General features: G+C 36.6%; 1 protein-coding gene across 3 annotated transcripts in view; it reads right to left on the bottom strand.

The window, feature by feature from the left end:
- Positions 1-3,571: 3,571 nt before the first annotated feature.
- IFT74 (intraflagellar transport 74) overlaps positions 3,572-27,117 on the bottom strand; it is a 97,784-nt gene continuing 74,238 nt past the window's right edge. For all 3 annotated transcript variants that reach the window (XM_070480593.1, XM_020887755.2, XM_070480592.1), the window contains 4 exons: positions 10,554-10,717; positions 9,426-9,551; positions 5,914-5,974; positions 3,572-4,602 (listed from right to left, as the gene is read on the bottom strand). In XM_070480593.1, coding sequence (XP_070336694.1) covers positions 4,484-4,602; positions 5,914-5,974; positions 9,426-9,551; positions 10,554-10,717 — 470 coding nt within the window. In that variant the 3' untranslated portion in view covers positions 3,572-4,483. The remainder of the gene's footprint in view (positions 4,603-5,913; positions 5,975-9,425; positions 9,552-10,553; positions 10,718-27,117) is intronic.

The following is a 27,117-nucleotide window of genomic DNA, read 5'->3' as shown; positions in this document are numbered from 1 at the left end:
AGAGCCCCTTCTCTGACTCTGAAATATTTCTAGCAGGAAAAGGAACGGAGCCAAGGAACACGGTCAAGGCTAGATGTCCCCAGAAAGGTAGGGCCAATTGGCAGTAAATGTCCATTTGGCCTTCTGATAACCACCATGAGCAAGGCATGGGGCTTTTGTGATATTTTAAAGGCAAGAGCTCTAATATACTGCAGAGATTTAGGCTTCATCCATCTATCTACTGTTTGGCACTTTTGTTATTTCCTCCCAAGGGATGCTTGCTTTTCTCTGTAGGCTACATGGGAAGTTAAAGAGGCTGGAAAAGCAATTTTCTCTTCCTCTGCTTCTTAACCATTTCCCCTACTCCTGAGACACAAAGTCCCTGCTTTGTCCTTGGCTGGGGGGGATGGAGTGGTGCTGGTTGGCCTCTAAGGTGGCCCTCCCCCACTCCAGTAAACTGAGGGAAAGTTCATTTTAACAAGAAACTATTTTAAAAATGAACTATGGTTTACTTTGATAAAAAAATTCAGGTTGAGTTTATGGACTCTATCAAATATTTTCACCTTCAGCACTGGTGGTGTAGTGGTGAGCATAGTTGCCTTTCAAACAGTTTCACCTTCATGTTAATCAAGATTTCCTTTAGTAGGGTGAATTTATCTGTTGAAAGTGACAACACAGAAATGAGGTAATATTTCGGTTTGGCAAGCTGTAGTTCTTTCTTGATCTATACCAAATACAATTCTAATCAATTAAATTTGCTTTCTTTGATGGTATTACTATGTTGTTATCATGGTAAAAATACTGTTTTACAAAAAGATTTTGAAATAAAACAGCAATTTTGAAAATCTCATTTTAGTTTTTGTATTTTTTCTTGTGAAATGCTTACTTAGTGTATTTAAGCCTCTTTTAGGTAGAAGACCACTCAATTCTTCTGACTCATGCTTCCTCCAAACTCTCTTCTACACTGGACTCTCCAATGGGTGTTATTTTCCCTCCTATGACACAACTTTTCTTTATGTGTAATCACTCTTGACTTGAAGGAGAATAAAGTTGACCAAGCAGAACAGCCTATTTACCAACTAGGCTATTTATACACAGGTTATTCCTATGTCCCTTAAGATTATACAGTTAGTTTCAGAGCAGCAATTCATTGCAATATGTTATGAGGAAAGATACTGAGGCAGCAGAATATAATCTATTATCTACTAAAAATAGGCAGTAAGAATTAACCTTTTGTTATTACAAAGTTATAATAAGTATTTTAATAGAATTTTTAAAATCATATTTTTTAGTATGAAAACACATTCTGCACTGTGTTCCTAATTAAAACACAAGAAAATTTTTAGTTATAGTGATGAAGGCAGTTTGGTTTAATTAAAATAACTAAAATAAATATATATAGTGCACTGTCAAAACCTGGATAATGCCAATGATGGTGAGAGGGCAGGCAAACAAGCGCTCTTGCACACGCTATTCATGTCATGTTCCTGAGAGCAATTTGTGTCAAAATGCCTTGGACTCTTGCTTCTGACTCTTTGAGCCAATCCAGTGAGTTAAGCACTATTATTTCATTTTATAGATGAAGAAACTGAAATTCAGAGACTAAGTAACTTCCCTAGGTCATATGAAAAGTTAGCAGTGGAGCTGTGGTTCAAACTCAGTTACATAATTCAAAGCTTATGCCTAACCACACCCCACTAACCTCATTCAATTCATGGTGTTTGTTTTCAGAAAGTATTCCTATAATAAAATAATATACAGCAGTTTAACATGTTGTACAGGAGTATATAATGACATGAATATATGTCTGCAAAACTATAAAGATCAAAAGTTTAAGAACAGTATGATCTTAATTTTTTTAAAAATGTAAGTATATAATGAAAAATAGGTATGTATGACAGATGTATATAGATGCACATCTTAAGAGACTAATGTGATCACAAGTAATTTTCTTCATTTTATCTGTCTTTCTTAAATTTTCTACCTTTGTATTAAAAGCTATCTTTTTAAAGATACTCAATCTCATTTCTCAAACGGTGAATCTGCAATTTAAAGACACAACCTGCTTTTATTTAAAAAGGTAAATAAAAATGAAAGATACATTAATTTTAAAATAGATCACCACAGTTCTCTAGGAGTCTGTCAATTTCTTATTTCAAGTATAAATGTTCTTATTTATTAAGGTTGCTTATGCTGGAATCATCTAGCTAAAGGAAAGAACTACAGAGAAACTGGGCAGCAAGAACCCCTGGAGCTTCTCTTAACTGATCTTTCATCTCCAGTGTGAGCAGCATGACTCCACACTCTAATCCTCTTACCCTGCCTGAGTTTTACACTGTAACATGAAACCAGAATATGGTCCAAATCAGGGACTCCCATTAGTGAAAGAGTATAAAGAACTCATGTTTATTTACTGATAAAGATAAGGGTGGGAAAAACAAAGCTTTTGCTAACTTTCCCATGTTGATCTTCATTAGTAAGGCTATTCAGCATGTTTGTTCAGTTGACAGCTTCTTTCCATATGACTTACAAGGTGTTATTTTAACAGGAATGAAACTCACTGAGCAATGTGACTGACTGAGGAAGAGCCGGTTTAAGCAGATAGTAGCTTCCAGGTCTATCCTAGCAGAGAGAATATTCTTGTTGGATTTGTTGAAAAGCTCTGAGAGGAAGGAAGAGACATTAGTAAGAATTTCCCTCAGATAACACATTTTAGTTTAAAGAAATCCTGCTCAGTTATGTTCCCCAAATATCATATATGAGTAATTTAGAATGGAAGTTGGAAATTTTGCTTTTTTCAAGAAATTTTCAACTTTTTTCTGCCAAACATCACAATGTTATAATATAAACACATATATATAATGACAAGGCAATTTTCTTCCTACTTTCTGAGTAAAGACTGGTTAAGTTCTAGCTCATTACGGCAGAGCTAACTATCATATGTCCTTTCTACAAGTTAAAAGTATTAACTGTATATATGTTTTTAATTTGAATTTTTATTGCATGTCTAACTATTATATGGACATCACAAATAATTTTGAGAAAGTACCAGGAAGTTCATTTCAATGAAGATGAAAAGACCCACAATCCCACTACTCAGAAAAAAACTGTAATATTAATAGTATATATTCTTCTTGAACTTGTTGCACATTAGCATATTAGGGGTTCTGAGCAGAAAAGAAGAGAATAATTTACCTTTGTTTCAAATAAAGCTTCCCAAATTCCTTTGACCATGAATCCTTTGATGGTATAATACCTATTAGAAACCTGAAGAACTCAGGATCTAAGGAACATATTTTATGATTGCCACCTTAATGAATGTATCAATGGGCACAATCTTCAGCCATACTAGTAATCCAGAGTTAATCAAATTCAGCAACGTTCACTCTTCTACCTAAACTCACACTGAACTAAAATTGAATAATTTAATGATAAATATTTACTTCAGGTAAGGAACATGCATGGGAACTTTTATCCTATGTGAATTTTAACTCAATAAAGCCTTTTTAAAAAAGAAACTAATAAGCTTGTGTTTCATGAAAACTGAGAAGTAGAACTACTCGAGGAATGCAAGATCAGAGCAAACGAAGGATAGTTTTAAGGAATACTTTATTCTGGCAAAAGTGACTCACTCTTCCCAAAAAGCAGGCTACATCTTCAGTTCCATAATGTCTCCCCAGATTGATATGATACATTTCTACCTCTTCCACCTTATCTTTCAAATGTGCTGGCAATGCTTATAAATTAATCTGCTTAAGTCCTCCTGTAGTACTAAAGAGTGAATGCATATTCCGGAATAGAAATGAACAGCAGCAGCCATAGTCTGAAAGAGTCCACTGTAAATACAACATTTATTTTAAATTTCAAGCTTTCCCTAGCAAATACATGTAAGAAAGAATTTTTTAAATGCAAAGAGAAAAAATATTAATTCCCAATAAAGAACAGTCTTAATTTCACAAAGGAATAACTGACATACAAAAAATGTTACGTATTTACCTGTGATTTCTATGCCTTAAAACACATCAAATATATCTTGCTTGAGAAGTAAAGCTCAAAACTAAATACCTCCCTTCTATTCTTATTATCGATTTCTAGAAGCAAAAGTTGGTAAGGTTGATAAATGCTAAATCAGAATCATACTCCAAGCATGCCTCCTAGGCTTGACATATGAAAAGATGATAGCATTTGCTGCCACAGACAGATTATACCAACTAAATGAATAACAATAGCTACTTTTAGTTTGTTTTATCTCCTGGTTCTCTGAGACATTTTTATCACCTACACAAAACAAATCTAAATATAAAAGGAGATGATACTTTTTTTAATACATAAGCTATTTATTAAACTATTATACTATTTAAAGCATCATTCTTCGAAGAGGCCATGAAATTACAACTTTCAAAATTTTTAGGTAAAACTCGTCAAGGGTAAGCAATTTTTTTAATGGCATGTACAATTTAGCAGCAAGAGAACATTTCTGTAGAGACTTGCAGTTGGTTCAGACTCACTTTCTGTTCATGCTACGAAGAGCAACCATGATGCTTTTATTATACTCTGCAATCCGCTTGGACACATTCTTCATAATCGACTGGTAATCACTCTCTTGACTCTTGGTTGCTATGACTAAGTACATGAGTTAAGAGGAACAATATCAATACAAATATTAATCTAATTCTGTCATGTGGAAAAGACCCAAATTATACTAGTATTTTTCTTACTGAAAACTGAAGATGCACAAAAAAGCACAATTAGAATAGTTTCAAACAGTATTTTAACAGATTAAGCATCAAACCTAAAAGGTCTAACCCTAAAAGGCCAGGCCAAACTTGTTTCAAAAAAGGTCACCTATGGTATACAAACATTTTTAGAGTTAATATGTTATTCATTTCAATCTGGTCATAGAACAATTCACTGTTCAGAAGAACCACATTCTTTAGAGTACCACACAGAATTTCAGCCAAGTTTCTAGACATCACTCTGCTTCAAAATCACCTACTTTGTGTCAGAGAAAACCAGAGTTCTGGACTTTAACCAATTGTGAATACAAAACTGCTTTTAAAATAAACTGCACGACCACTGGGAATAGAACCTTTAGCATCTCATCTGGAGGAAAGCTGGGTCCACGCTGCCCTGAAAGGATGTTCAGTAGCATCCTAGAGAACCTATGCAACCAATGAGTTAGAATCTAGTTCTCTAATCAGAGTTGCTCTTGAATAGGTCAAAGAAGGGACTAGGAGACAACCTTTGGGGAAACGCTTCTTACACTCCACGACACCTGTTGTCAGTTGCTGCTTCCATCTATGATTACACAAAAAGATGAGCAAAAAGACTGAATGTAAGTACTATCTTGATAGAAATAAGATGGGACATAAGTACTATCTTGGTAGATGAGATTGAAGGTCAAATTTCTCATGACATTTCTTGGTTATCTCTCGCTTTGCTCCCCAGATATCTAAGGTACAGCATTATAAATAACAACAAATGACCATACATACACACATATACATATATATGGTTATATATAATTCTCCCAACAAGTCTATGAGAAGGAAATATTAGCTGTATTTGAGATGATAACATTGCAGTTTAAACAGTTAAGTAAACTGCCCAAAGTCCATAACCTATGCATAGTAGTGTCAATATTTAAAATTAGATCTTCTGACTCTAAAATCTGAGTACTTAGTCACTATGCCACAATGTGGCTTTGTATGGTCTGCCTTCTATTAGTTACTTTAGTATACACACACACACACACACACACACACACTATTGTAGAATGGAAACTGTCTTATTCATTTCCCACATAGTTTAGCCAGTATTTTGTACATATTAGGTATTTGATGTTGAACTGAATATTATTTCAGTCTTTAAAGAAATTCCTAGGAAAAAAAAAAAACCCTCAGTCAAGTCCATTTGCAGTTTTTTAAAGGATACATTCTTTCATCACAAAATTATTTTGCTCATGGTGTTGCCACTTCCTCTCCAAATTTGTGAGCTAAAAACACAAAAGAAAAATGTTCACCAGTGCCCATATTCAAAACAATTATACACTCCTTTGAGATATAAGAAAAAACCCTCAATTTTAAATCTTTTCAACTCCCGCATTTTAGAGAGATAAAGCCATGACAGACAAGAAATTTAGAAAAAGTTAAACAATAGTAAATATAGTACTAAATAGAGTGTTGAATTCAACAAGTTTACTCTGTTTACTTTAATTGGAACGTATTTATTATACCAATGAACATACCAACTGAAAGACAATTTATATTTCCCTTTCCTAAAAGAACTTTAAAAAGAAGAATGGGACATGATAAGAATCTCTCCTTGAAATCTGAAGGTCTAATGCCATGAAAGTACTACATATTCTAACACTGTCAAAGGTTCAGCTATATAGGAGAAACTTCCTTATTTCCAGGGCTAAATTTCCTGTCTAATTTCACAAGCTGTGATAAGAGCAGAGCTGCAGTGTAAAGATTATAAGAGGGCTGGTAAAAAGCTGGCATTCTTACAATAATTTCTGCATCAACAGGAAGCTAATGTGGATATTATATTGATGGTTGCTTCCTCCAAAGACAATTTTACTGTTATAGAATTAAATTGTTTTTCTGATTTAATTAACCTTGTAACTCTGGGTTATGGTCTTTTTAAGATGCACATAGTTTTTTTCCTAAGCAAAGGAAAGTCTGAAAAATGAAACATTAAAATAATGTTCTGCCTGGATATTTCCAAGAAGTAATAATCATTTAAAAAATCTGATAACTGAAACAGCATTCATATTTCTTCTTAAACTCAAGTTAAAATTATTTTCAGGGCATAAGTTCAGTATCAGTGTAGCATCTATCCCATTGTTTCCTCCAAGGAGATGAATCTAGATATTAGGATGAGTCATAACTAATTATACGAACTGTATGTGCTGTGAGTTAATGCTACGAAATCAGATCTAGCTTCCCCTGATAGAACCTTGAAATTCAGATGGACTTAAGGAAGCAGTCAGCACTTTTGGACAATAAATCTCAAATAACCTTTTGCAAAGTCAAGTACCAAATTTTCCCTCTTTGTTTCATATAAAGGGGTGGCCTTATTATGCAGCAAACCTCTTACGTGCTACATGAATAATGCTATAAAAGCAACTCTATGTCATATGGTCAAATTCCTTCTATACCATACATTTATTTATTTCAGTGATGTATTTAAACCTTGCCTTTAAACCCCCAAGGATGTCAAGAAGCACAAATCTCTTTTCTTCCTACAACTTATTTTAAAAGTCTATCATGAGTTCTTTATATTATGCTTTGCATAACCCTGAAACATGTGACTCGTAAATATTTTCTCCCAAACTGTAAACTGCTTTTTCATTTTGTTGATTGTTTCATTTGCTGTGCAGAAACTTTTTAGTCTGATGTGGACCATTTATTTATTTTTGCCTTGGTTGCTTGGGCTTTTTGGTGTTAACAATAAAAACTTGTTGCCAAGACTAATGTCAAGGAGTTTTTTCCCTATGTTTTCTTCTAGGAGTTTTGCAGTTTGTTCCAATATAAATAGGTTTAAATGATATCAAATAACCACTCAAAAAAGGTCTGTTATGCCATGTTTTTATAGATCTCAAAGCCAGTTTCTAAGAAAATAACTTTAAAAAATAGGGAGACCAGGATTTGATTCAAACAACTGGGATTCATAAAAGGCAACCCATAATACAGAGAAGCATTATAAATTGTGGTTTATGTTACAAATTCCTGTAGATGGGGTTAAGAATAAGATTAGCACTTAATGTGGGAATAAACAAGGCAGCCACAGACTGGCTCTAGGAAACTCTGTTTATCAAATGTTTTTCTCTTTAAATCATCTATTCAGTGAAAGAAGAGGGCCGAATTCCATATGAAGTATCAATGCTCTTTCCTATGAACCATAAGACAATGGCCTCATTAACTTTTTCTTATGTTTTCTTCTCCAGTATCCATTCCAACTCTAAACAGACAAAGATAAATTTGTTATTTACAAGTCTATAAATAGGCTTGTATATTGTAAAGCAGAGACAGAGTAATTGACTAATAAATTTGAAACATGTAAATTAGTGATTTCTAAGTTTGTGGCAAACTTTGATCAGAGTCCATCCCTTTTATGAAGAATATAAGGTTTATCTTTTTTTAAAAGGTACATACATACAATGAAACAGCCGACATCCTAAAAATATCAAAAAAAAAGAGCTTGAAAACATTTAAATAAGAAAAGAAATGCTTAAAGACTGTATGCATAGAATGATTTCATTATTTGTAAGAACAATATAATTAAGGATGTATAACTGCAAAGGAAAAAAGTTTACAAGGATATTATGCCAAAATGTTAATGATGGCTATCTATCATGATCATGTTACCACATGAAGAAAAAATTTAATGCATTTAGCATTAATAAATCATAGCTGCAAATTGTTAACATAGACTAATTTGATGTGAGAATAACCAACCTTTATCAGACCGTAATAACTGATTTTGTATATGACATGCATGCTTCATTTAATCCACCAAAAAATACTTATTGAACACTTATCATGTGCCAACCACTAACACGGTGCTGGGGAGAAAGTGAGGGACAGAGACTAGGCTTCTGCCCTTCAATCTAGAAGACCTCTCAGACCTTGTTGAGGTAATTATCAGCAGGATGAGTGATATGGAAAAAGGGTTTGCCTTTGCAACCTGAGTAAATCATCAGAAATGTAAATAAAGAAATTCAAGAATAGGACTGCTCTTCATAGCATTATTTGAACAGTTTTAAAATAAGAAATAACCAAAATGTCTTAACAATTTGGAACTGACTCAGTAAATTATGCTATAAAATTATGCTATATCCAAAGAGTCAAATATGATACAGAATCATATTTTAAAAAATTTACTGACAAGAGAAAGTATAGTTAATAATGAAAAACAAGTTTCCAAATAATAGGTACAATATAGTGCCATTTCTATAAATATACAGAAATAACATATACTTATGTGTATGTATAAAGTGAATGTATTCATACCACATACATATAGACTAGAAATATCTGTCCACATATGCATAAAATCATCTCTTCTGGGTGGTGGGATACTGGTCATTATGGCTCATTTTCATTATCTGTGGCATTGATGTATTAGCAATGTTTCTGCATTTAAAACACTTTACTTGTGATTTTTTAAAAGCTATTATCATAATGGCTGTGTCCAGAATAGTGCCAAGCCTAGAGCTGGCCTTCAATATAGGTTTATAGAAGGCAGGAAAGCAGGAGTAAACTCATTCTGAGTGGAGACTGTACAGAATCTAGCTATCTTCAAAGCCAGAAAATCTGGTAGGTAAACAAAGCCGATTAAAAAAAAGGAATGGGTTGCTTTGAGGGTGAAAATACAGATTAAGAGGACATGCCAGATAATCTAAAACTAGAAATGAATTTCAGTCCTTTCTCCTTTTTTACCTGAGAATGTGTCTCGTTTTCTTGCAGCTGTGTTTTTAGTGTCTCACATTCTGTGTTTAGTTTCTCCATTACTTTTTTAAAGGCATTTCTGCGAGTTGATAATACTGTTCTCTCCTGATGTAACTTCTAGATAGATCAAAATGGAAGTAAATAAAAGGCTTTAGCAGGTATCTAGTAAATCAATAAAAATAGCATTTGACTTAAATAATATCAGTAATATTCTAATAAAATCCTACCAAGGCTAGAAAACCTGTTTGTAAAAATATTCTTCTAACTATAATAAGCTAAATTGTGTTCATGTTGTTTAGTCCCTAAGTTGTGTTCAACTCTCGCAACCCCATAAACTGTAGCCCACAAGGCTTCTCTGTCCATGGGATTTCCAGGCAAGAATACTGGAGTGGGTTGCCATTTCCTTCTTCAGGGGATCTTCCTGACCCAGGGATCAAACCTGAGTCTGGTGGGTCCTGACCGGTGGATTCTTTACTGCTGAGTCACTGAGGAACTTCATAATAAGCCAAATTAATATTAACAATATAAATAATAACTTATCAGGGCTGCCTTACGTGTTTGTACTCCACCAGATTTACTTTAAATTAATGTAAATGGCAATGAAAAGCCACTGAGAAGTCTTAAGTAGAGAAATATCCTAATCAAATTTGCATTTAACAAAGTTTATATTTGTTGAAGGGCTTCCCCGGTAGTGAAGTGGAAAAGAACCTGCCTGCCAATGCAGGAGATGAAAGAGATACAACTTTGATCTCTGGGTTGGGAAGATCCCCTGGAGTAGGAAATGGCAACCTGCTACAGTATCTTACCTAGAAAACTGCATAGACAGAGGAGCCTGACGGTCTATAATCCATGGGGTCTCAAAGAGTCAGTAATGACTGAGGACACAATTATTATATTTGTTGAAGCACTCTATCCCTTGCTTTTCAATTTTTGTCTTTTGTTTTGAAATTTAAATCACTCTAAATTCCTACTTTGTATGTTAAACATTTTTATTTTTTTCCTTATAAATCAAGTAATCAACTGAAAATAAACTTACAAAGTTTTAAAAACACATATATTATTAAATTTAATCAAGAAAAACAATTTGAATTACAATTTCATAGCATTATTATCATTTACCTTTTTCTTTTCTTCACCTGATGATTTTAAAGCTGCCAAATCATTATATGTCTCCAGATCAGTTATCATTTGCTTAATTTTGTTTTTTAGAGATTGTTGCTCCTCAGTCATTTTACTTTCCAGAAGCTCCATTTTTTGTAGATCCAACTGTAGCCTCTGACTATCTGAAATGCAGGAAAATTCAAATGCCATACTTAGTCGAAACTTTAGTTCTTTCCCGAAAGGAAATGAAATCACTAAAAATCATGGTTTACAAGAGTGTCTGCACCAGAAACATGGTCATTGTAACCATTAAGACAATATAAAATTTTAAAAAATTACTCACCCCCTAGGTAACCAACATAACCTGATATGTGTTAATCACATTTGTCTCCATACTCATATAAACATACAAGAACACATATAGTTCTTTTTCTTACTTCATAATTAACATATAAGATCAATATTCATTATTTTTAGTATGTGCATGACATATATACACAGTTATGTGGGGGGAAAAAAGCAAGTTATGAAACATTATGAGCAAAATTTTACAATTACATATACAGTCAGCTCTCATTATTTGTGCTAGTTATATTCTGTAAAATCACTGTACACGGAGTTAGCAAGCATTTAACTCCTACGGAAAATACAGAGTTAGTTTCTGTGAGCCTCTGACAATATTTTTATCAAGAAACTAACATAACTTTGTTTTATGTATATTTCTCTTAAAATATACTTTATTTAATATATATTATTAATTTGTTGATACTGAACTAAAGATCAACCACGTAGAGGCATACCTCTACAAAGCTTGTTCTAACAGACATATTTTCACTGTAAGGCATATCACAGCCTTCCACTTAGAAACACTTGTCAACACTTCAGCACTATACTTGGGGGCCATTTTAAAAAGCAAAAGCATGAACAAAAATACATAAAAATGTGATTTTAAAAAGTGACATTAAATAATGTACCATGAAAAGAATGCTTTTAAGTATGTGAACTAAAGCAAGAGGCATGGTGTTGCCTTATTCAACCTCCACTGAGAACTTGAGCATTCAAATTTTTCACCTCTGCATGTGTTCACAAATGACCATGAAAGTACTACAAATATGAATTTGGGGTTAAAAATTAATTTTAGTGAGAAAGCAAATTTACAAATACAGAATCCATGAATAATGATGACTGCATGTGTGTGTGTGTGTGTGTGTGTGTGTGTGTGTGTTTCTTGCTTTCAAAAGCACTGAACATCTACTATGTGCCAGGAGCTGATGGAAATCAAGAAAGACACTGTTTTCACTCAAGAAGCTATATTCTAGGGGTAAAATTAGAAAATTAAAGAAGCATTTACAATAAACTGGATAACTGCTATGAAAAGATTACAGGATACTTTTTACTATAAAAAGATAAAGGATATTGGTCAAAAGAATTCTCTACAGCCATGCCTTTAAACTGTTGCCTTAAGTATTAGGAATCAGCCACACAAAGGAAAAAGTGGGTTTCCAGAGAAAATAATCATTATGTGCAAAAATGTCTAGAGGTAAGAAAGCATAGTATTTCTGGGCAAATAATGGACGTTTGGTATGCCTAGAACCCACAGTTTGAAATCGTTGGTGGTAGGAGATAAAATGGAAAAGTTGAAGGATCAGTTCACGAAGGACTTAAGTCAACATAGGGAACTGGGACTTTATGCTAAGGGCTATGGCAAGTCATCAATGAGTTTCAAATGAGAGAGTGACATGGTTAAATTTTATAAAGTTCATTCTGGTTGCCACATGGGCATTGAATTGAAACAGCATAACTATGTGCAAGAAGACCGGTTGATTCAGTGATCTAGGCAAGAAATCTTACACTGCTGAGAATTTGTTTTTTCATTAAACAATATTTATTAAATGCTTTCTATGTGCCAGGCAAACAGAAAGGCATGGAGGATATAGCAATGAACAAAGAACTTATAGTTCAGTGGAAGAAGGCTATAACATGTATTTGATAAAATATACAATTAGTGAAAGTGAAAGTCAACTCAGTTGTGTCTGACTCTTTGCGCCCCCATAGACTATTATACAGTCCATGGAATTCTCCAGGCCAGAATCCTGGAGTGGGTAGCCTTTCCCTTCTCCAGAGGATCTTCCCAACCCAGGGATCGAACCCAGGTCTCCTGAATTGCAGGTGGATTCTTTACCAGCTGAGCCACAGAGGAAGCCCAAGAATACTGGAGTGGATAGCCTATCCCTTCTCCAGGGGAGCTTCCTGACCCAGGAATCGAACTGGGGTCTCCTGCCAGATAAAAATAATTGAACAAACAAAGCAGAAGAGATCTGGAGGGACTAAGAAACATGAGGGATTTGGGATTAACAAACAGGCAATCGACCAGATACAGTGGTTGAGTGAGAGAAGTCAGTGCAGAATCCGATTTCCAACTTGAATAAATGAGTATACGGGAGGGTAGGCAGAAAGAGACACAAATTTTTGTCTGTAGGAGGGAGAGATGATACACTGAAGGTGATTTAGGATTTGTTGAGTTTGAGAAACCTCAAAAACATCCAAATAAAGATAAGTAAATATGCCCATATAGAGAAATACGGGTTGAAAGCCCATAGAAAAATGTGAGATCAGAAGATAGTTTCTAAAACATCAGCATTGACATGGCACCTGAAGCTATGGGAGTGGTTGAAATCATCAAGAGAAAAGGATTCATGACTGCACTTACAAAAATACCAAATTTTAAAAGACTAAACATGATGGATCCATATAGAATAAGAAGTGACCAAAGAAATAAAAGAAAAATCACAAGTCATGGGGAAAAAAACATCTCAAGAATAAAGGAGTGGTTTGTAGTGCAGAATATTAGAGATTTTTTTTTTTTTTAAAGATAGCAAAATATGTGTTGCATTTACTGACCAGGAGAACCTGGGTATATATCTCCTGAGAATAGATTTGTATAGAAAGAAATGGAACCAAGAATGAGATGATTTTAATAAATCTGGCTGTGAAACCTTTGAAAGAGAGGAATAGCTGGGCAGAGAACACTTGGGAAATGCTTTTTTTCCCCCAAGATGTGATAAAATACAGAAAAAAGACTAAAAGGATACCAAAATTTTAATAGTAATAAACTTTTGATAGTAGGATTATATTTTTAATTTTTATTTATGCTTGCTTATTTCTCCTAAATCCTCTATAATGACTATGAATTACATTTATAACCAGAAAACAGTATTTTAAAAACTTCCATCTCATAGAATTAAATATTAATAATACCGACCTTCTCTATTTCAGAGACTTAACTTTGCGATGTTGGCTTTAAAAGTCTCTTTTTTAAAGGGAAAAGAAAGGTATAAAAGGAAACCAATATTACTGAGAACCTGGAACATGCCTGGCTTTATATATTATCTGATTTATTTTTCATAACAGCCCTGAGATGAGGTGGAAGGGGTAAATGTTATTATATAAGGAAACTACTGAAGGCAAAAGGAGAAAGGGGCGGTAGAGGATGAGATGATTAGATAGCATCACCATCAATGGACATGAATTTGAGCAAATTCCTGGAGATATTGGAGGACAGGGGAGCCTGGCATGCTACAGTCCACTGGGATGCAAAGAGTCAGACATGAGTTAGCTACTGAATAACAACAAAAAGCTTAGATAGGTAACTGCCTAAGGTCAACAACCAGTCAAGCTTTGGTGCTGAGTGATACTATCATCATCTTTATGAAATATTCATTTTTAAGATAAAAGATATCACTTTATGACCCAAAACGCCTGTATGAGCTACAGTGAGCTATGGAAAGAGGAACAGTAATACCTGATTAATTTGCTATTTCAGGCTTCTTTCCCCAGGCATCATCCATTGTTCTGGAAATCTTATTCCAGCTAACTCAAAAACAGATACTAAAATGGAACTGAAATATATGTCCTGTATATCAAGATGAAGAAATCTGAATTCAAACCTGCCTTAGCCAGTTTCCTCGTGCCTGTACTGCCAGAGACTGGCATGGGAATAATCTGATACATACTGTAGTTATTTATTTGCAGAGGCATACAGTGATACAGTTTCATTTTAGAATATTTTATCTTTCAGTTCAGTTCAGTCACTCAGTCGTGTCCGACTCTTTGCGACCCCATGAATTGCAGCACGCCAGGCCTCCCTGTCCATCACCCAACTCCCAGAGTTTACTCAAACCCATGTCCATTGAGCCGGTGATGCCATCGGCCATCTCATCCTCTGTTGACCCCTTCTCCTCCTGCCCCCAATCCTTCCCAGCAATAGGGTCTTTTCCAATGAGTCAACTCTTCGCATGAGGTGGCCAAAGTATTAAGAGTTTCAGCTTCAGCATCAGTCCTTCCAGTGAACACCCAGGACTGATCTCCTTTAGGATTGACTGACTGGATCTCCTTGCAGTCCAAGGGACTCTGAAGAGTCTTCTCCAACACCACAGTTCCAAAGCATCAATTTTTCGGCGCTCAGCTTTCTTCACAGTCCAACTCTCACATCCACACATGACCACTGGAAAAACAGCCTTGACCAGACAGACCTTTGCTGGCAAAGTAATGTCTCTGCTTTTTAATATGCTATCTAGGTTGGTCATCACTTTCCTTCCAAGGAGTAAGCATCTTTTAATTTCATGGCTGCAATCTACAGTGATTTTGGAGCCCAAGAAAATAAAGTCTGACACTTGTTTCCATTGTCTCCCCATCTACTTTCCATGAAGTGATGGGACCAGATGCCATGATCTTAGTTTTCTGAATGTTAAGCTTTAAGTCAACTTTTTCACTCTCCTTTCACTTTCATCAAGAGGCTTTTTAGTTCCTCTTCACTTTCTGCCATAAGGGTGGTGTCATCTGCATATCTGAAGTTATTGATATTTCTCACAGCAATCTTGATTCCAGCTTGTGCTTCTTCCAGCCAGGCATTTCGCATCATGTACCCTGCATATAAGTTAAATAAGCAGGGTGACAATATACAGCCTTGATGTACTCCTTTTCCTATTTGGAACCAGTGTGTTGTTCCATGTCCAGTTCTAACTGTTGCTTCCTGATCTGCACATAGGTTTCTCAAGAGGCAGGTCAGGTGGTCTGGTATTCCCATCTCTTTCAGAATTTTCGTTTATTGTGATCCACACAGTCGAAGGCTTTGGCATAGTCAACAAAGCAGAAATAGATGTTTTTCTCGAACTCTTGCTTTTTCGATAATCCAGCAGATGTTGGCAATTTGATCTCTGGTTCCTCTGCCTTTTCTAAAACGAGCTTGAACATCTGGAAGTTCATCTTTACTTTTCCTCTATTTTAAAGTAGGGATATGAATACCCCCCAAAATATAGTGGTATTTCAGAGCTGTTGTTCAGTCGCTCAGTCGTGTCCGGCTCTTTGCAGCCCTATGGACTGCAGCATGCCAGACTTCCCTGTCCTTCACCATCTCCCGGAGTTTGCTAAACTCATGTCCATTGAGTTGGTGATGCCATCCAACCATCTCGTCCTCTGTTGTCCCCTTTTCCTGCCTTCAATCTTTCCCAGCATCAGGGTCTTTTCCAGTGAGTTGGCTCTTCATATCAAGTGGCCAAAGAATTGGAGCTTCAGCTTCAGCATCAGTCCTTCCAATGAATATTCAGGACTGATTTCCTTTAGGATTGACTGTTTTCATCTCCTTGCAGTCTAAGGGACTCTCAAGAGTCCTCTCCAACACCACAGTTCAAAAGCATCAATCCTTCAGCACTCAGCCTTCTTTATGATCCAACTCTCACATCCAGACATGACCACTGGAAAAACCATAGCTTTGACTAGACAGACCTTTGTCAGTAATGTCTCTGCTTTTTAATACACTATAGAATAGGTTTGTCATAGCTTTTCTTCCATGGAGCAAGTTTAATTTCATGGCAAGAGTCACCATCTGCAGTGATTTTGGAGTCCAAGAAAACAGTCTGTCACTGTTTCCACTGTTTCCCCATCTATTTGACATGAAGTGATGAGACTGAATGCCATGATCTTTGTTTTTTGAATGTTGAGTTTTAAGCCAGATTTTCCCCTCCCCTCTTTCACCTTCATCAAGAGGCTCTTTAGTTCCTCTTCTCTTTGTGCCATAAGGGTGGTGTCATCTGCGTATTCGAGGCTACTGATATTTCTCCCGGCAATCCTGATTCCAGTTTGTCCTTCATCCAGCCTGGCATTTCACATGGTTTACTCTGCATAGAAGTTAAATAAGCAGGATGACAATATACAGTCTTGACATACTCCTTAATCAGTAAGTTGTTCCATGTCGGTTCTAAATATTGCCTCTTGACCTGCAAACAGTTTCTTAGGAAGTAGGCAAGGTGGTCTGGTATTCCCATTTCTTGAAGAATTTTTCAGTTGTGTCGACACAGTCAAAGGCTTTAGCATACGGAATGAAGCAGAAGTAGATGTTTTCCTAGAATTCTCTTACTTTTTCTATGACCCAACAGATATTAGCGATTTGATCTCTGGTTCCTCTGCCTTTTCTAAATCCAGTCTGTACATCTGGAAGTTCTCAGTTCATGTACTGTTGAAGCCTAGCTTGTACGATTTTGACCATTACTTTGCCAGCATGTGAAATGAATGCAATTGTGTAGTAGTTTGAACATTCTTCGGCACTGCCCTTCCTTGGGATTGGTATTTCATAATGTCAAAAGCCAAACACATCTTCCTCAAAATAATTATATTTAGGGACAGAAGATTTTTATATTAAAAGTAACATATTTCAGAGTAAAATACAAAATTCAGAATGATTGAGAAGTATCATTCCTGTATATACATATTATTTTTCTCTGGCTCCTTTTATTTTTTACTCTTTATTGTTGCATTTCAGCAGTCATGATGATGTGCTTACGTGAGTAGTTTTTATATTAACTCTGTTTGGGGTTTCAAGAGCTTCTTCAGTTCAGTTCAGTTCAGTTGCTCTGTTGTGTCCAACTCTTTGCAATCCCATGAACCGCAGAATGTCAGGCCTCCCTGTCCATTACCAACTCCTGGAATTTACCCAAAACTCATGCCCATTGAGTCGGTGATGCCATCCAACCATCTCATCCTCTATCGTCCCCTTCTTCTTCTGCCCTCAATCTTTCCCAGCATCAGGGTCTTTTCAGATGAGTCAGCTCTTTGCATGAGGTGGCCAGAGTATTGGAGTTTCAGCTTCAACATCAGTCCTTCCAATGAACACCCAGGACCGATTTCCTTTAGGATGCACTGGTTGGATGGCTTTGCAGTCCAAGGGACTCTCAAGAGTCTTCTCCAACACCACAGTTCAAAAGCATCAATTCTTCTGCACTCAGCTTTCTTTATAGTCCAACTCTCACATCCATACATGACTACTTGAAAAACCATAGCCTTGACTACATGGACCATTGTTGACAAAGTAATATCTCTGCTTTTTAATGTGCTATATAGGTTGGTCAAAACTTTCCTTCCAGGGAGTAAGCGTCTTTTAATTTCATGGCTGCAATCATCATCTAGTGATTTTGGAGCCCCCCAAAAATAAAGTCTGACATTGTTTCCATTGTTTCCCCATCTATTTCCCATGAAGTGATGGGACCAGATGCCATGATCTTAGTTTTCTGAATGTTAAGCTTTAAGTCAACTTTTTCACTCTCCTCTTTCACTTTCATCAAGAGGCTTTTTTTAGTTCCTCTTCATTTTCTGCCATAAGGGTGGTGTCATCTGCATATCTGAAGTTATTGATATTTCTACCGGCAATCTTGATTCCAACTTGTGCTTCTTCTAGCCCAGCGTTTCTCATGATGTACTCTGCATATAAGTTAAATAAGCAGGGTGACAATATACAGCCTTGGCATACTCCTTTTCCTATTTGGAACCAGTCTGTTGTTCCATGTCCAGTTCTAATTGTTGCTTCCTGATCTAGGTCTGTAAAATTTTTTTTATCAAATTCAGAAAAATTTCAGCCATTATTCCAACTACCTTTTCTCCCCCATTTTCTGTCCCTTTTTTCTTTCTGGGACTCCAAATAGACTGCTTGAAATTGTCACACAGATCATGTAGGCTCTACTCTTTCTTTTTTCTTATTCAGGTTAATTTCTATTTATTTGTCTTTTAAGTTCTCTTTTCCTATTGTCTTCTATATTCGGCTATGATCAGTAAAATTTTCATTTTAGTTATATTTTCAACTCTAGAATTTGCAGTTGGTTTTTTTTTGTTATATTCATTTCTCTGTGGGATTCTCCATCTGTTCATTTATTATGATTTTATTTTCCTTCAAGCCCTTAAATATGCTTGTAACTTTTAAAGTCCTTTTCATTTTAATATCTGGATTATATCAAGTTCAGTATATAGTGACTGCTTTGCCTCTTGACTCACACTTTCTTCTTTCATTACTAAATTTTTATGGTATAATGGACATTTTAAATGATGTTAGAGACTCCATATTCTGCTCCTTTGACGAGCGTTGATTTATATTATAAATGAACAATTAACTTTGCCGAACTAAATAAAACTCTAAACTTTTCTCCTTTGGAGTGTATTGCATCTGAAATCTCTGTATTCAGTTCTTTCAAATTCTGCTTTTTCCTAGGTCCCATAAGGTCTACTTTATGCATATACATTTCAGTAGCCAGATAAGTATCTGGTTAGCGTTTATACATAGATTTTTGGCACTTCTTAACAGGATATCTCTCTTATACAGGGCAGGCAATGGGTAAGTAAGTTGGTTTTTTCATGTAAGATTCATCCAAATTTCCTTGAATTAATTTTTATTATCTATACAGATTCCCTAATAGAAAAATCAAATACAAAGCTGCTATTAAACCTTTCTCTACTACCTAAAAAATCAGAAAGATTAAAATATACCTGGAAGGTGACATAATAATAAAAATATGTTCAAGAACTGAGTGACTGATAGCTTATTATTATGACAAAATCACACAGGATATTAAATATCAAACAGCAAAAAAAAAAAGCTTCAGAAGACACTGATTTAAGAAATAAGAAAGAAGGTTGTTACCAACCAAATTTGTCCTAAGTTGGTATAATTAAATGTGAACATTTCCTCTGTTCCTTTAAAGAATCTAAAGGCTCAACAATAGTGAATTTGTTATTTTATAAGATATACATGGACTTAAGTGTTGTTGAGAGGCCTTTTGTTTTGTTGGATTCATATTTCTACTAGGGTTGGAAATAGCTAAGATGGGAATCAAAGCAATGAATCAAAGTCACTGAGGCTTATGGTGTTTCAATGCTCCAAATAGGAAATGTACTTTGTATATTTTGACTGTTCAGTAAAAAGCTACATAAATCTAACTACAAGTTTAATTTAAAGATATATTAGGGAAATACATTTAAAAACTACATATACTGCTCTTCCTAGAGAAAGGGAGAAAATGGTTGGTTGGTATAAAGTTTATCTTCCTTTAACAGCAGGTCCCCATGAAAAGCTAAAACCTTCTCCAAGAGAAGAGACAGGAAGAGGATGCAGACTAGTTCCTTCTGATATGCTATGAAGTTGAAAAGTTTACCAAGCAGTGTGTACATAGTAGCAAAATCTCAGAAGGAGCCACTTTGACCTGGGGAAATGTTCCTGAAATATTCTGCCATCAGTGCATTTGTTTATTCTCTGGAGTTTCCTTTCCAAAAATATAAATAAAAACTATTGCTGACAGGTTCCTTGCCTCTTCACTCATGCAGTTTATCAGTGTTTCTTAATCTTTTTTTTTCCATTGTTGTCCCCCAAAGGAGCTGTTTGTAGACTACTGTTTTCCCAGTCACCTCCCATGAAGTTTTTATATTATAAATGTATACCTGTTTATGTACAACCATCCTTTGGAGGAACACAAACCATTATAATTAGTGTCTAAAATTTTTTTTCACCCTCCTCCCAAGAAGTAATTTTCCCCCTGGGGAGTGATTTTCCCCATTAAGAAACATAGAGTACACTAAGAAAATTAGGTAGGTGCATTCCAATCATAAGTTCAAGGGCCAAAGGAAGGCAGTTCACAAAAAGGGGATGTAAAATTCATTATTTCTGAAAGATGAATCATAATATTCTAAACCTCTTATGGTGATCTCCAGATAGAATTTTCTTATGGGGGATGGTGTTAAGGAACTATAAGAAAAACAATGTATATGCATGGCTTAAATGAACACTTGAAAACATCTGAGGACAATACTGCTCTCTTAATGTCTAGAATGGATAACCAACAAAGACCTACTGCACAGCACATGGAATGCTGCTCAGAGTCTGTGGCAGCCTGAGTGGGAGGGGGGTTTGGGGGAGAATGGATACACGTATCTGTACGGCTGAGTTCCTTCTCTGTTCAGCTGGAACTATCACACCCCAATACAAAATAAGTTTTTTTAAAAAAGTAACTGAGCACAGAAAATGAAATTAATTGTAGGGGTCAGATAATTCAAGCGTTAAAAGGGAAAATTTCAGTAAAATCCTTATCAGAGTAATAAACTGAATTTTTATCTCCACTGAAACTAATTCTCATTTTTTTATTAACTAGGCTTTTCAAAGACATATAAATACAAAATAGAAAAATATATAAGGAATACAAGGTTCTGATTATTGAATTCATTTGCTAGTTCGGATATTTATCCTTTAAAAATGTATGTTTCTTATACAAAGATAGCTTAAAGGAGGCAAAAACTTGTTGAATTAATACTGAACTTAGACAATGAAAAATTTTAAACTATGGCCTAAAACACAAAATAGAAGTTTCTTAGATGAAATAATTAAACATAAAATACTTAAGCTTATAGAAAAAATGTTCACTGAAGTATGATTCACAATAGCCTCGAGGTAGAAACAACCTGAATGACAACAAATGAATGAATGAGGAAAATGTGGCAGCTACCACAGCTCAGAACATTTCTCAGCCTTCAAAAAAAGGAAACCTGTCACATGTCACAACATAGATGAACTCTGAGAAACATTATGGTAAGTGAACTAAACCAGTAACAAAAAGTCAAATATTGCATGATACCACTTCTAAGAGGTGTTTAACATAATAACAGAATGTAGACTATGGTTAGCTGGGGCTCAGGAGGAGGAGGAAATGGGGAGCTGCTGTTCAATGGGTATAAATACCACTTTTGCAAGATGAATATGTTCAGATATCTGTCACATAACAATGTACAGATAATTTACTATACTGTACACTTACAGATGTACTTACTCTTACTTAGGATGGTAAATTTTATGTGCTTTTTACACTGGGTTAAAAAAAATATATTATTAACAATCACCTGTCCCTTTTTCGCTTTGAAATGTAAATCATATATGTGGCTAGCATCACATTTCTTTCAGACAGTGCTGCTCTAATCTCATGTTAGTCATAATGATTCAAACTAATTATAATGAAAACATTGCTACCTGTAGGACCTCTCCTAATTACCCAAGACCAGAGGGATACCAGCCCTGTGTACCTCCATTGCTTTTTATGCTTATATCAAAGTACAGTTTCATAATATTTCAATTGTTTGTCATTCTACCAGATTGAAAAGTTTCTTGAAAAAATAGACTGGATTTTTTTAAAAAAATCTCTGTTGCTATTGTTCAGTTGCTTAGTTGGGTCTGACTCTTTGCAACCCCATGGTCTGCAGTATTCCAGACTTCCCTGTCCTTCACTACTTCCCAGAATTTGCTCAAACTCATGTCCATTGAGTTGGTGATACCATCGAACCATCTCATCCTCTGTCATCCCCTTCTCTTCCTGCTTTTAACACCAGCATCAGGATATTTTTCAATAACTTGGCCCTTCACATCAGGAAGCCAAAGAATCGGAGCTTCAGCTTCACCATCAGTCCTTCCAGTGAATACTGAGGGTTGATTTCCTTTAGGACTGACTGATTTGATCTCCTTGTTGTCCAAGGAACTTATTAGAGTCTTCTCCAGCACTACACTTCAAAGGCCTTGATTCTTTGGCACTGTGCCTTTTTTATTGTCCAGCTCTCACATCCATACATGACTACTGGAAAAGTCATAGCTTTGACTAGACGGACCTTAGTTGGCAAAGTACTCTCTGTTTTTTAACACTCTGTCTGGGTTCAGTTCAGTTCAGTTCAGTCGCTCAGTCGTGTCCGACTCTTTGAGACCTCATGAATCGCAGCACGCCAGGCCTCCCTGTCCATCACCAACTCCCGGAGTCTACTCAAACTCATGTCCATCGAGTCGGTGATGACATCCAGCCATCTCATCCTCTGTCATCCCCTTCTCCTCCTGCCCCCAATCCCTCCCAGCAATAGGGTCTTTTCCAATGAGTCAACTCTTCACAGGAGGTGGCCAAATACTGAGTTTCAGCTTCAGCGTGAGTCCTTCCAATGAATACCCAGGACTGACCTCCTCTATGATGGACTGGTTGGATCTCCTTGCAGTCCAAGGGACTCTCAAGAGTCTTCTCCAACACCACAGTTCAAAAGCATCAATTTTTCGGAGCTCAGTTTTCTTCACAGTCCAACTCTCACATCCATACATGACTACTGGAAAAACCATAGCCTTGACTAGATGGACCTTTGTTAGCAAAGTAATGTCTCTGCCTTTTAATATGCTGTCTACGTTGGTCATAACTTTCCTTCCAAAGAATAAGCATCTTTTAATTTCATGGCTGCAATCACCATCTGCAGTGATTTTGGAGCCCCAAAAAATAAAGTCTGATGCTGTTTCCATTGTTTCCCCATCTATTTCCCAGGAAGTGATGGGACCAGATGCCATGATCTTAGTTTTCTGAATGTTGAGCTTTGAGCCGAAATTTTCACTCTCCTCTTTCACTTTCATCAAGAGGCTTTTTAGTTCCTCTTCACTTTCTGCCATAAGGGTGGTGTCATTTGCATATCTGAGGTTATTGATATTTCTCCCAGCAATCTTGATTCCAGCTTGTGCTTCTTCCAGCCCAGCGTTTCTCATGATGTACTCTGCATTTAAGTTAAATAAGCAGGGTGACAATATACAGCCTTGATGTACTCCTTTTCCTATTTAGAATCAGTCTGTTGTTCCATGTCCAGTTCTAACTGTTGCTTCCTGATCTGCACATAGGTTTCTCAAGAGGCAGGTCAGGTGGCCTGGTATGCCATTACTTTCAGAATTTTCCACAGTTTATTGTGATCCACACAGTCAAAGGCTTTCGCATAGTTAGTAAAGCAGAAATAGATGTTTTTCTGGAACTCTCTTGCTTTTTCAATGAACCAGAGGACATTGGCAATTTGATCTCTGGTTCCTCTGCCTTTTCTAAAACCAGCTTGAACATCTGGAAGTTAACGGTTCATGTATTGCTGAAGCCTGGCTTGGAGAATTTTAAGCATTACTTTACTAGCGTGTGAGATGAGTGCAACTGTGCAGTAGTTTGAGCATTCTTGGCCACTGCCTTTCTTTGGGACTGGAATGAAAACTGATGTTTTCCAGTCCTGTGGCCACTGCTGACTTTTCCAAATTTGCTGCCATATTGAGTGTAGCATTTTCACAGCATCATCTTTCAGGATTTGAAATAGCTCAACTGGAATTCCATCACCTCCACTAGCTTTGTTCATAGTGATGCTTTCTAAGGCCCACTGACTTCACAATTCCAGGATGTCTGACTCTAGGTGAGTGATCACACCATCATGATTATCTGGGTTGTGAAGATCTTTTGTGTGCAGTTCTTCTGTTTATTCTTGCCACCTCTTCTTAATATCTTCTGCTTCTGTTAGGTCCATACCATTTCTGCCCTTTATTGAGCCCATCTTTGCATGAAATGTTCCCTTGGTATCTCTAATTTTCTTGAAGAAATCTCTAGTCTTTCCCATTCTATTGTTTTCCTCTATTTCTTCACACTGATCACTGAGGAAGGCTTTCTTATCCCTCCTTGCTATTCTTTGGAACTCTGCATTCAAATGGGAATATCTTTCCTTTTCTTCTTTGCTTTTTGCTTCTCTTCCTTTCACAGCTATTTGTAAGGCCTCCTCAGACAACCATTTTGCCTTTTTGCATTTCTTTTCCTTGGGGATGGTCTTGATCCCTGTCTCCTGTATAATGTCACGAACCTCCGTCCATAGTTCATCAGGCACTCTGTCTATCAGATCTAGTCCCTTAAATCTATTTCTCACTTCCACTGTATAATCCTAAGGGATTTGATTTAGGTCATACCTGAATGGTCTAGTGGTTTTCCCTACTTTCTTCAATTTAAGTCTGAATTTGGCAATAAGGAGTTCATGATCTGAGCCACAGTCAGCTCCCAGTCTTGTTTTTGCTGACTGTATACAGCTTCTCCATCTTTGGCTGCAACGAATATAATCAGTCTGATTTCAGTGTTGACCATCTGGTGATGTCCATGTGTAGTCTTCCCTTCTGTTGTTGGAAGAGGATGTTTGCTATGACCAGTGCGTTCTCTTGGCAAAACTCTATTAGCCTTTGCCCTGCTTCATTCCGTACTCCAAGACCAAATTTGCCTGTTACTCCAGGTGTTTCTTGACTTCCTACTTTTGCATTCCAGTCCCCTATATTGAAAAGGACATCTTTTTGGGTGGTAGTTCTAAAAGGTCTTGTAGGTCTTCACAGAACCATTCAACTTCAGCTTCTTCAGCGTTACTGGTTGGGGCATAGGCTTGGATTACCGTGATATTGAATGGTTTGCCTCAGAAATGAACAGAGATCATCCTGTCCTTTTTGAGATTGCATCCAAGTACTGCATTTGGACTCTTTTGTTGACCATGATGGCTACTCCATTTCTTCTAAGGGATTCCTGCCCACAGTAATAGATATAATGGTCATCTGAGTTACATTCACCTATTCCTGTCCACTTTAGTTTGTTGATTCCTAGAATGTTGACATTCACTCTTGCCATCTCCTGTTTGACCACTTCCAATTTGCTTTGATTCATGGATCTAACATTCCAGGTTCCTATGTAATATTGCTCTTTACAGCATTGGATCTTGCTTCTATCACCAGTCACATTCACAACTGGGTATTGTTTTTGCTTTGGCTCCATCCCTTCATTCTTTCTGGAGTTATTTCTCCACTGATCTCCAGTAGCATATTGGGCACCTACGACCTGTGGCATTCCTCTTTCAGTGTCCTATCATTTTGCCTTTTCATACTGTTCATGGGGTTCTCAAGGCAAGAATACTGAAGTGGTTTGCCATTCCCTTCTCCAGTGGATTAGGAGATTAACTCTGTCTGGTTTAGTCATAGCTTTTCTTCCAAGGAGCAACTGTCTTTTAATCAAATGGTTGCAGTTGCCATCCACAGTGATTTTAGAGCCCAAGAGAATAAAGTCTATCACTGTTTCCATTGTTTCCCCATCTATGTGACATGAAGTGATGGGACCAAATGCCATGATCTTCATTTTTTGAAAGTTGAGTGTTAAGCCAGCTTTTTCCCTCTCCTCTTTTACCTTCAACAAGAGGTTCTTTAGTTCCCCTTTGCTTTCTGTCATTAGAGTGGTGTCATCTGCATATCTGAGATTATTGATATTTCTCCCTGCAATCTTGATTCCAGCATGTGCTTCATCCAGCCTGGCATTTCACATGATGTACTCTGCATAATAGTTAAATAAGCAGGATGACAATATACAGCCTTGACGTACTCCTTCCCCAATTTAGAACCAGTCTGTTGCTCCACGTCAACTTCTAACTATTGCTTCTTGACCCACATACAGGTTTCTTAGGAGGCAGGTACGGTAGTTTGGTATTCCCATCTCTTTAAGAATATTTAATAGTCTGCTGTGATCCACACAGTCAATGGCTTTAGCATATTAATGAAGAAGTAGATGTCTTTCTGGAATTCTCCTGCTTTTCCTGTGCTATGCTGTGCTTAGTCATTCAGTTTTGTCTGACTCTTTGTGACCCCATGGACCATAGCCCACCAGGCTTCTCTGTCCATGGGGATTCTCCAGGCAAGAATACTGGAATGGATGCCATGCCCTCCTCCAGGGGATCTTCCCAACCCAGGGGTTGAACCCAGGTCTCCTAGATTGCAGGTGGATGCTTTACCGTCTGAGCGACCAGAGAAGTCCATGCATATGGAGTGGGTAGACTATCCCTTTTTCAGGGATCTTCCCGAGCCAGGAATGGAATCAGGGTCTCCTGCATTTGAACCAATGGATGTTGGCAATTTGATCTCTGGTTCCTCTGCCTTTTCTAAATCCAGCTTGAACATCTGGAATTTCTCGGTTCACATAATTTTGAAGCCTAGGCTGAAGGATTTTGAGCATTACCTTGCTACCATGTGAATTAATGCAATTGTGCAGTAGTTTGAACATTTTTTGGCATAGCCCTTCTTTGGGATTGGAATGAAAAGTGACCTTTTCCAGTCCTGTGGCCACTGCTGAGTTTTCCAAATTTGCTCACCTAGATAAGCACGATGGTCTTATCACTCACCTAGAGCCAGACATCCGGAGTGTGAAGTCAAACAAAGCTAGTAGAGGTGAAGGAATTCCAGCTGAGCCATTTCAAGTCCTAAAAATCTCTGTGTACCCAAATTATAGCAAAGGCACAAGAGAAAATATTCAATAAATGTTAATGAGAATATGCCAATGAATTACTATGAAGTGGATACGAAAAGTCACACAAAATTCTGAGCCTATGAATGACTGCAGCAATAGGCAATCATAAATTATATCCTCAGTCTTCAAAAAAAATCAAAGAGAATAAG

This window comes from Odocoileus virginianus, chromosome 18, assembly GCF_023699985.2.
Source record: "Odocoileus virginianus isolate 20LAN1187 ecotype Illinois chromosome 18, Ovbor_1.2, whole genome shotgun sequence".
NCBI lineage: Eukaryota > Metazoa > Chordata > Mammalia > Artiodactyla > Cervidae > Odocoileus > Odocoileus virginianus.
Note: the sequence above shows the minus strand (reverse complement) of the source record. Positions and strands in the feature narration are given on the sequence as shown.